This window comes from Rana temporaria, chromosome 5, assembly GCF_905171775.1.
Source record: "Rana temporaria chromosome 5, aRanTem1.1, whole genome shotgun sequence".
NCBI lineage: Eukaryota > Metazoa > Chordata > Amphibia > Anura > Ranidae > Rana > Rana temporaria.
In genome coordinates this window covers 386,733,949-386,745,602 of record NC_053493.1, presented here as the reverse complement: position 1 = coordinate 386,745,602, position 11,654 = coordinate 386,733,949, and the positions used below count along the sequence as shown (strand labels likewise).

Sequence of the window (11,654 nt, the reverse complement as noted above, 5' to 3'; positions counted from 1 at the left end):
AGAGGTTCTAACCTCTGCCAGGTTTTAAAAAGGTATGTAAACCCCAACATCAGTTACATTGTTCCTAGTTATCTCTGAGGTCTGAGGGCTACAGAATTCTGTCCACCTATGTAATGGACAATAGGAGGTCTCTGCAGTCCTGTCCTAGGTTGAAAAACCATGGCTTCTTCTATAGGTACAGTGGAATCCATGAACTTTTTTGGCTGAAAATAAATGAAAAGTGCTTGAAAAAAGAAAACTATTGCAGACACCTAAGGACTAATTGAATGCAAAATACGTGTTTGTGCTTGTATATGTGTTTGTTTTCATTTCATTCTTTTTTTTTCTGAAATTCTGAAATTCGAAAATTCGGAATTCGGGAATCCAAAAATTAGAATTTTGCGAAATTCAAATTTCCGAAATTTTGAAAAATCAAAAATCTGAGAAAAAGAAAGAAAATCTGTAAAATTTGAGATAATAACTAACTAATAATAACTATTAAAGTATAGGTATTGTTATTTTCTTTTCAAATTTGGCTGTTAGTGAACGTAGCGTATACAAATTTATCCGAAGTTACGAATTATCTGTAATAATGAATGCCGCATCTAAACAAATTGAATGGAACAAATTAATAATAATAATAATACGTTTTCATTATTATTATTATTTATTATTATTAGATCATTACTTTCCATTCAATTAGACACGGCATTTGTTATTTCATATAATTTGTAACTTCGGATAAATTCTTACTCGTTACGTTCACTAACAGCCAATACCTATAATTTAATTGTTATTATTCAAATTTTCCAATTTCCGCAATTTAGAATTTCTGAAATTTAGAAATTTCCAATTTCTCAATTACGAATTATGAATTTTCCAATTTTTAATTTCCCAATTTTCGATTTTCCCAAATTTCAAATTTTTGGAAATTCAGAAGTTCAGAATTTTGGAAATTGAAAAATTTGGACATTCAGAAATTTTCGGAACTAAACGAATTGCACATGTCTACCTTTCACTACATACAGTAAGTGGCAGCTACAGCCATGTGGGGAAGAATGTCATGGAGGCTAAGCCTTTGGAAGGCTTCCAACACCAAACCTTATACCATTGTTTAGAAGAAGGGATTGAATGAAGCTCCATATGGTGAGAGGAACAACTTCCCCAACTACCGTATGCAGTTTATGTTTAGTGTGTATGTACTAGACACTGGTGGCCAGTGGGAAAAGGCTGCTACTTGTAAGTACCTACGACCTATGTGCATGCATTAATAGGATTACCTTGAATAATTAAACAGTATTATAATCATCATAGGAGCTGCAGGCTCCAGAAGGCGGGACCTAGGCAGCCGCCGCCGCTGGGTGTACCAAGATGGCCGACCGCTCCGGAGCTAGGCCAAAGCCACGGCCTTTCCTAAGGCCGAGGCAGCGGTGCGCTCCGCGGATCGACCCGTTCGGGTCATGGAGGCGCGGGCCACATGGCAAGGTCTGGCGGGCCGGATTCGGCCCGCGGGCCTTGTGTTTGCCACCCCTGCCATACATTATACCATTTTCTTGTACAATTTTCCTTTTCGATTTACCAAACCCATATAATATGAGGTCATACCTAAACACTTCCATTTTGTATGCAATCAGGAAGGCCCTTGCACTACATCATGCTAGGGCAGGGGTTTTGAACTCAAATTTCAGCCTGGGCCGCATCAGCAATTATAGTTGACCTCAAAGGACCAGGTGTATCTGTAAAGCCTCGTACACCCAATCAGATTTTCATCAGACAAAGCATAGGACTTCTGTCCGAAGGGCATTGGCCAGGAACTTGTAATACATACAAACATAGCTCCCAACTGTCCCTGATTTCGAGGGGCTGTCCCTGATTTGTCCCTCTGTCCCTCATTCCTCCTCATTTGTCCCTCATGTTGGTCTGATCTCTATAGTTGTATATAAAATGCACTTTTTATCTTTCAAAAAGTGTTCCCTAGTGCTAAACCTTTCATCTAATTTCTACATTTCTGCATTTGCACATTTTAAAAGCCAATATAAAGGAATAGTAGTGGTAAAAAAAGAAGTCCTTGTGGATTTAATTAACTTTTTTTGTTAATTTTTCTTTAAGGGGTGTGACAGGGGGCGTGTCCTATGCCAACATACGTTTGTTAGTAGGTGTCCCTCATTCCCATCTCAAAATGTTGAGAGGTATGTACAAATGGCAAAGAATTGTCGGCCAACAAATACGAAGCTAAGTGGTTTTTAAGCTCTTTAGCACCACCTTTTGGGCAACTTCTGCTAATGTAGTGTTATGGTAAGCATTGCTTCTGAGCATGCGTGTTTGTACTTTAGAGTTTTGTCTGATGGACACTATTGGATAATCTGACAACACATATTTGTTGGCAGACAATTTTAAAGCATGCGATTCAACATTTGTTGGCGGAAAATACGACAACAATCTTCCGATGAAGCATACAAACGGTCGGATTTTCCGACAACAGCCTGTCATAACACAATTCCCGTTGGGTAATCCGATCGTGTGTACGGACCTTAGGACTGTTGAAATTTATCCAGCGCTTTTTTTCTCAAAGAATAGATGCAGGCGCTCAACCCCCCCCCCCCCCTGAACTGCATCAAATGGTGGGTGTGGTCAAACTGCACTAACAGTGGGAGTATCTTAACAGGGGCAATAATATAGTATGTTATGTACAGAGTGTAGTTTCAGGGGTGCCCTATGCACAATGCAGAGTTCAGGGTAACACTACATACAGTGTTCAGGGGTTGTGCTCTGTACAGAGTGCAGGGTTGAGGAGTGCGCTACATACAGAGTGCAAGGCTTTCGGGTGTGCTATGCACAGTGTGCAAGGTTCAGCTTTCTTTCACAGGCTGTCTATATTTCTGCTTATTTCCTTTATTGCACCCCTGTGTCTTTCTGTCCCAGTGAATCTACACCCTCCTATTTCTTGCTGTAGCATCACCAGAAAGCTATGGAAAACTTCCTAATGTAGACAATTACTAGAATTTCTGACTATTACCTACTCTATCAAAATACAGCCAATAGGAAAAAAAGGTTCTAGCCAATTAAGAAGCGTACTGTATTTGGGCAGACTTCTGAATGTAAAGTTAATATACAGAGTTTTCACAGCTGCTATCTACCTATGACACGAGAGAGGGAAATAAAGAGCTTACAATAGCCAGTGGGCAGAGTTACTGTTAGATGGGGTAGCATTACAAATACCAAGGTGCACTTTAAGACCAAAGTTATCCATGTACTTTATTTTTATATCAACCCTTTTTCATAAACTCACAAACAAAGTAAATTGTAAGCTGACAATCAACATCATTCCAGGCGCCTGTACTGAGCATTTCCACACAGTCCTCGTATCCTGATTTGTCATTGGGTTCCCCGGACTTCCAACTGCTGAAGGTCTGTAAGGGGGTGTTATCCACATACATAAATTGCTTCTCCTTCTCTAGATCATTGATGCCAATGAAGACTCTCAGTAAACCCAAGCTGGAGATATATTCTGAAATCAGCGAATTTGTGGCCGCATCCTTGGGCATCGCCAAGGTGCCCCCTCTGATTCTGCACTGAGTCAGTGCATCCCGGTAATTGCGCTCTTCTTTCACAATGTAATAAAACTTCTCATCTGTTTCTCGGATACCAGCAATCACTTGAAAAGAAGATAAAGTAAAATCAACAAATTTTGCAAGAACTTAATATCCACTACAATAAGGCCCCGTACACACGAGGAGACATGTCCGCTGAAACTGGTCCGCAGACCAGTTTCCGCGGACATGTCCGACCGTGTGTACGGCCTAGCGGACAGGTTTCCAGCGGACAAAAGTTTCTAAGCATGCTTAGAAACTTGTCCGATGGAAACATGTCCGTCGGACATGTCCGATGGTTAGTACGCCTAATCGGACATGTCCGCTGGTTATTACGTCTAACCAGCGGACCGAAATCCTGCGCATGCGTCGAATTGATTCGACTAATGCGTGGAAGCATTGAACTTCCTGGTTTGCGCACGATGCCACGTCACCGCGTTCTCTGTCCGCGGGGATTTTGGTCTGATGGTGTGTACACACATCAGACCAAAATATCCCAGGAGACATGTCCGATGAAAGCGGACCGATTTCATCGGACATGTCTCCTCGTGTGTACGGGGCCTAAGGCTTGCTGAGCAAGATCCATCCTTGCTGAAACATCTGATTTCTACAGTGCCTTGAAAAAGTATTCACACCCCTTTAAATTTTCCACATTTTGTGTTACAACCAAAAACATAAATGTACTTTATGTGTGTAGCGGCCTGCTCCTGTTGGGCTGGCGCTGCTTTAAATTTAGGGGGAAGTCCGAGAGTTAGTTGACTCAGACATGTGTAATTTTGAGCAAATTTGGCCTCTGTTCCAGCCATGGCTGTGCTGTGAGTGACCACTATTGTTCACCTGGGGTGTTGTTATCACTCCAGGCCAGTGGCGGCTGGTGCTCAAAATTTTTGGGGGGGCGTAAACGAAAAAGAAAAAAAATTGCAGCCTCACTGTGCCCATCAAATGCAGCCACGGTGCCATCAATTGTCACCACTGTGCCATGCCATCAAACGCAGTCACTGTGGCATCAATTGTCACCACTGTGCCATGCCATCAAACGCAGCCACTGTGCCATCAATTATCACCACTGTGCCATGCCATCAATGCAGTCACTATGCCATCAATTCGCACCACTGTGCCATGCCATCAAACACAGTCACTGTGCCATGCCATCAAACGCAGCTGCTGTGCCATGCCTTTAAACGCAGCCGCTGTGCCATGCCATTAAAAGCAGCCGCTGTGCCATGCCATCAAACGCAGTCCTGTGCCATGCCATCAAACGCAGTCACTGTGCCATGCCATCAAACACAGTCACTGTGCCATGCCATCAAATGCAGTCACTGTGCCATGCCATCAAACACAACCACTATGCCATCAATTGTCACCACTGTGCCATGCCATCAAACGCAGCCACTGTGCCCCTCAATTGTCGCCACTGTGCCAATTGTCACCACTGTGCCCCTCAATTGTCGCCACTGTGCCCATTGTTGCCACTCTGCATGTCACTGTGCCCTTTAATTGTTGCCACTGTGCATGTCACTGTGCCCTTTAATTGTTGCCACTGTGCCCATTGATGCCACTGTGCCCATTAATGCCACTGTGCCCATTGTCGCCGCTGTGCCCTGTAAAATGCACTTACCTTAATGCTTCCATGTCCCTCGATGTCTTCTCTCACCTTGGTGACGCTTCAGCCAATCAGGTTACCGATAACCAGAATCGGCAAACCTGATTGGCTGAGACGGCCGTCAGTCTTATCCAAGGAACGCACCCCCGTACGTTCTGAGGATAAGGCCCCGTACACACGCACACAATGCATGAATGTATGTTATTTTCAGTGGTGGTGCGGAGCCAGAGGGGGCGGCGCTCCAGCGCCCTCTATGGACGGACCGCCGCTGCTCCACGCCAAGGGTGGCAGCAGCTAGGACAAGGTAATTTGGGTATTTTCCCTCGGCAGCCAATCAGTGGGGTTGATCAACCCGCTGTGCATGCTAGGGAGGGGTACTTAAGGGACAGACGTCATTGGACAGGGGTTGTCGATCCTGGGTCTGTTGTCCCACCACCCCCCGTGTGTGGCCCTCCTGGCCCAGGGTGCGTGTTCCTGTAATCCTGGCTTCGGATCATGTTGGTCCGGGGTTGTGATCTGTTAAGTAGGCCCAGTAAGCAGATTGGGTCTACGTTTTCAAGAGTGATCCTGTGCTGTCCGTCCTGGAGGGAGGAAGCCGCTTGATGAAGGACCTATTTTGTAGAGGACCAAACAAGAGGCTGGTGTGTCAAGAGAGGCCTTGAACTTCATCGAAGGATGCACCATTTACTGAAAGGCTTGGTGGTGATCGCCTGTCAGTTCTAAGTCCTGCAAGAAGTTAATCTGGAGAGATACGGGTGCTGAATCCTGTGCTACAAGGATTTTGGACCGAAAAGTGTCTCCGTTTGTGGGAAGGTCTGTGGCAGAGACTGTACCATATTCCGTGCGCCATTCCGGCTGCTAGGCGAGGGTGACCAGACATCCCCAGTTTCAGGGGACAGTCCCCTGATTGAGGACACTGTCCCCGGACCAAGTCTGTCCCTGGTTTTGTCCCCAGATTGGATTTAATAGGGGGCAGGGGCAATTTCAAAGAAAGTCAGTGCAGAATTAAGATAAAAAAATTAGAATTACACCCCCCAGCTCCGCCGTGTCTACTAGCATAGTGGGGTTGTATTGTTCCCATTACCTGTGCCCCTTTCTGATGATCATGTGCTGGTCGGAGTGGAGGGAATATTTCTTCAGTTTTGGGCGCATACCCATTCAGCTCTGCTCACATGTTATTCTACCTTGGCTCAAATCCCGGCCAGCCACCTGCCTATCTCCTTGCCTTCCCTGGCAGAGTGATCTTCCTCCGCTCCCTATCTAGTAGTAGCCGGGGCCCAGAGAGTAAGACTTGAGAGGCTGTGAGGCGGGCGACGGGCAGAGAGTTGCTGATTGTTGCCATTACTAGTAAAGAAAAAATATGTCCCCGGATTTCATTTTAAAAATCTGGTCACTTTATGCTAGGCTAGTGAAAGAAACCTATCCGGGTGCGCAATACCCACTCTGGCTAGAGAGGCGACAAAAGCTGTTTAGCTGGAAGTAGGGGTGTTTCCGGATTGAATTAATACACCTGAACCTATACTCCTGTTATTCTTCCACCCCTTCAACCACTTCTTTTATTCTTTTACCAAGTTCAGCAAATAAACCTTTAAAAAGGAAGTGTAAAGTGTGGACATTGAACTTTCTCTACTTTCATCCATCACTCTGAACGGCGAGGAAATAGAGGTAACATGCCGCCCGAAAATAACCAACAGCTCCTTCGGGGGTAGTGTTACACGTGATAGACCAACACATACTGTAATTGTAAAGTAGAAGGAAAATGATAAATGGTTTTCAACATTTTTTACAAATAAATATGTGAAAAGTGTGGTTTGCATTTTTATTCAGCTCCCCGAGTCAATACTTTGTAGAACCGCCTTTCTCTGCAATTACAGCTGCAAGTCTTGGATGTCTCTACCAGCTTTGCACATCTAAAGAGTGAATTATTTGCCCATTCTTCTTTGCACAATAGCTCAAGCTCTGTCAGATTGGATGGAGAGCGTCTGTAAACAGCATTTTTTCAGCCTTGCCACAGATTCTCAATTGGATTTAGGTCTGACCTTTCTCTGGGCCACTCTAAGGCCCCGTACTCACGACCAAACATGTCTGCTGAAACTGGTCCGCAGACCAGTTTCAGCAGACATGTTTGGCCGTGTGTTGGCCCGAGCGGACCATTTTCGGACGGATCGGACAGGTTTCCAGCGGACAACTGTTTCCTGGACTTGCTTTAAAACAGTCCGCTGTAAACCTGTCCGCCCGGACATGTACGGTCGTCTGTACAGACCTACCGTACATGTCCGGCCGCCCGCCATCCCTCGCATGCGTCGAATTACTTTGACGCATGCGTGGAAGCATTTAAAAGGCAGGCCCGCCCACGTCGCCGCGTCATTGTCGCGGCGACACCGCGTCATCGACGCGGCGACACCGCGGACACGCCCCGCGTATTGTTTACGTGCGGACTTCTGTTCGATGGTGTGTACAGCCATCGAACAGAAGTCCCCGGGCAGACATGTCCGATGAAAACGGTCCGCGGACCGGTTTCATCGGACATGTCTGCTCGTGAGTACAAGGCCTAACACATGAACTTACTTTGATCTAAACCATTCCATTGTAGCTCTGGCTATATGTTTAGGGTCGTTGTTCTGCTGGAAGGTGAACCTCCGCCCTAGTCTCAAGACTTTTGCAGACCCTAATGCCGCGTACACACGATCATTTTTCGGGTTGTAAAGAACAACGTTTTTTAAAAATGTAATTTAAAACGATCGTGTGTGGGCTTCAGAGCATTTTTCGGGTTCTAAAAAACGGACAATTTTTTTTCCGAACATGCTCTATTTTTTCACAACGTTTTAAACGTTGTCGTTTTTCGGGTTGTAAAAAATGATCGTGTGTGGGCTTTAATGACGTGAAAAGCCTGCGCATGCTCAGAAGCAAGTTATGAGAATGGAGCGATCGTTCTGGTAAAACTACCGTTTGTAATGGAGTAAGCACATTCATCACGTAAGTTTCCTACACCGTCGTATCTTGGGCGCATATTTACGATGGTCGCAAGGGGCGCTTCCATTGATTTACGCGTTGAATATGTAAATGACCTAGATACGCCGATTCACTAACGTACTTGCGCCTGTCGCAGTAATATACGCCGTTTACGTAAGGCGTACGTCCGCCGTAAAGTTATTCCACCATATAGGAGGCACAACCCATGCAAAGGTATGGACGACGGAACAGCCTTCGTATTTTACATCGTTTACGTAGTACTACGTGAATAGGGCTGGGCGTAGGTTTACGTTCAGTGAATCGGCGTATCTTAGGTGTTCGTTCTGACGTGATTCTAAACATGCGCACTGGGAAGCGTCCACGGGACGGCGCATGCGCCGTTCGTTCGGCCCTTCATTTGCATGGGGTCACGCTTCATTTAAATGGATCACGCCCACTTCCTTCCTACTTTGAACTAGGCGGGCTTACGCCGGCCAATTTACGTTACGCCGGCGCAACGTTGGGAGCAAGTGCTTTGTGAATACTGTGCTTGCCTCTCTGAGTTACGTCGGCGTAGCGCATATGAGATGCGCTACGCCGGTATAAAGATGCGCCAATCTACGTGAATCTGGGCCATAGAAATGTGTATTCAGTATACTCACCATTCTTTACAAACAATAAAGACGACTTGAGATGAGTGACTTTTAGGTCCAACTGTCCAACAGCTCGGCGATACCTTCCACAGTCGCAGAAAGTGCCTGGATCAAAACAGAATACAAATCAATCAGAGGAGTCTCATGGCCATCATATATGGCTCTGTCCACAGATAGACACCTGGGTAGAGATGGGTGACTTGATTCACAAATCTGGAAAATGTGGAAAAATCCCAAATATTCATCTGAAACACAATTAGGTAGATTCAGGTACGGCCGTGCAATCTTAAGACGGCGTAGCCTAGCGTGTTTACACTACACCGCCTTAAGTAAGAGAGGCAAGTACATGATTCTCAAAGCACTTACCTCCTTACTTAGGGCGGCGTAGTGTAATCGCGGCCGGCGTAAGGGCGCCTAATTCAAATTGGTTGGAGGGGGGCGTGTTGTATGCTAATGAGGCTTGACCTCGCGTTTTTTGACATTTTTAGCTACTGCGCATGCGCCGGGCGCCTACATTTCCCAGTGCGCATTGCGGCTAAGTACGCCGTACGGGCCTATTGATTTCGACGTGGACATAAACGACGTAACTCCCGATTTGCGGACGACTTACGCAAACAACATAAAAAATTCGAACCTCGCGGCGCCACTTCATAGGTGGAATAACTTTAGGCCGCCTAAGGCCTTACGGAAACAACGTAATTCGACTGCGGCGGCCGGGCGTACGTTCTTGAATCGGCGTACAAGCTCATTTACATAATCTACGCCGGCCGCAATGGAAGCGCCACCTAGCGGCCATCCGAAAAATTGCAATCTAAAATAGGACGGCGCAAGCCGGCCTATCTTAGATATGTTTAAGCGTATCTCTGTTTAAGCATACGCTTAAACATACGGCGGCGTAGATTCAGAGTTAGGTCGGCTTATCTACTGATAAGCCGGCCTAACTCTTTCTGAATCTACCTAAATGTTTGTGGGTTTGTTGAGTTGGGTTGGCTCATCACACAGAAACGGAACTTCACTCCCTCAGTCAACATGGATTATTTTTAATCCTTATGCTGCTAGCATTGGTAAATAGTAGGGATGCACCGATATATCGGAGACCGAAAACAACTAAAAAATTGCGGATAATGACTAGTGGTGCAACGCGGGATTGCAGAGCGGTAAAACACACACTGAAATTGTCTCCACACTGCTTGCACACAGCCCCGCCTGCTCCTAACCACGCTGTGATAGACAGAATGCGGGTCTAATGCTGAGATGTGTTCTGTCTATCACTGCATGGTATTAGGAGGCGGCAGGGCTGTGTGCGAGCAGCGTGGAGACAGTTTCAGCATACGAGCGGTGAGTTGCTTTCTTTTCTAGTAGAACATGTGTGCACTGTTCAGCCATTATTTTCTCCTGTGTGATAGCAATAAAGTTAAGTGTAAAAAAAACAAGAAATAATAATTAAATTAATAAAATAAGTAATTAAAAAGTAAAGAATAAGAAAAATAATATTAAAAATAAGAATATTATACAAAAATAAAAAAAGTAAAACGACAAGCTACAAAATAAAAAGTGATAAAGTAATAAAAAAAAAAAAAAGAGAAATAAACAAGAGGCGGCAATTGGGGGACAGTGATAGGATGTTACATACATTTTTGTAAATTCAAACTTGATGTTTGAAAGATTTTTTTTTTTCAAGTAGAAGCAACTCCTTATAAATTGGAATTTACGCATTAAAACTTATTTGAAGATTATGACCCGGATTCACAAAGCACTTACGCTGATGTATAACAAGATAAGCCGACGTAAGTATAAATCTGGGCCGTTGTATCTGTGCGCCTGACCCACAAACAGAGATGCGCCCAAAAATAGGCTTCAGCCTGCCGACGTAACTTGCTTATGCCGGCATAGGGTGGACGCACATTTACGCTGGGCGCATATTTACGCTCCCATTGATCAGCCATTCAAATATGCAAATGAGGGAAATACGGCGATTCACGAACGTATGTGCGTCTGACGCAGTGCGCGTAAATTATACGCCCGGCGTAAAGTTATGCCCCATAAAGGAGGTGTAACCCAGCACCAGACATGCAAAGGTCTGCACCAGGGAACACAAGCCGGCGTATTTTACGTTGGACGTGGGTCTGGCTGGGCATAGGTTACGTTAACGGCGTACACAGTGATCCGGCGTAGCATAGGCAGTTGTTCTGACGTGGTTGTGAGCATGCGCACGGGGATGCGTCCACGCCACAGCGCATGAGCAGTTCGTTTTATGTACTTGTCTGGCGCTCGGCCCATCATTTGCATGGGGTCACGCTTCATTTGCATGGATCACGCCCAATTCCACTTCCGCCAGCCTGCGCCTTTGAAACCCACGCCACGCTGGTGCAACGTAGGGAGCACTGGCTTCATGAATTCCATGCCTGCCTCTCTGCGCTGCGTTGGCGCAGAGTACAGGGGGATATGCTACAACGGCGTAATGTGCGCCTGCTGTCTGTGAATCCGGGCCTTAATGGTTAGGCTTACATAGGGCCAGATTCACAAAAGAGATACGACAGCGTATCTCCTGATACGCCGTCGTATCTCTGTTTTAGGGGCTTCCTAACTATGCGACTGATTCATAGAATCAGTTACGCATAGTTTGCCCTAAGATCCGACAGGTGTAATTGTTTTACACTGTCGGATCTTAGGATGCAATACCGCGGCCGCCGCTGGGGGGAGTTTGCGTCGTAAACCAGCGTCGGGTATGCAAATCCACGGTTTTTCGCGTTCGCTACGTCACTGCTAGTCTAGTTTCCCGTCGCAAAGTTAGTCGTTGTTTTAGCTGCCCTAACTTTACACAGCTCATGTTAAAGTATGGCCGTCGTTCCCGCGTTGAAATTCAAAAAAAAAATT

The 11,654-nt window shown here is 45.6% G+C and overlaps 1 protein-coding gene across 1 annotated transcript in view; it reads right to left on the bottom strand.

Annotated features, from left to right (window-relative positions):
- Positions 1-3,208: 3,208 nt before the first annotated feature.
- COLEC10 (collectin subfamily member 10) overlaps positions 3,209-11,654 on the bottom strand; it is a 91,858-nt gene continuing 83,412 nt past the window's right edge. The window contains exons 6-7 of the mRNA XM_040354890.1: positions 8,787-8,882; positions 3,209-3,634 (exon numbers count right to left, since the gene is read on the bottom strand). Of these exons, the coding sequence (XP_040210824.1) occupies positions 3,246-3,634; positions 8,787-8,882 (485 nt within the window). The 3' untranslated portion in view covers positions 3,209-3,245. The remainder of the gene's footprint in view (positions 3,635-8,786; positions 8,883-11,654) is intronic.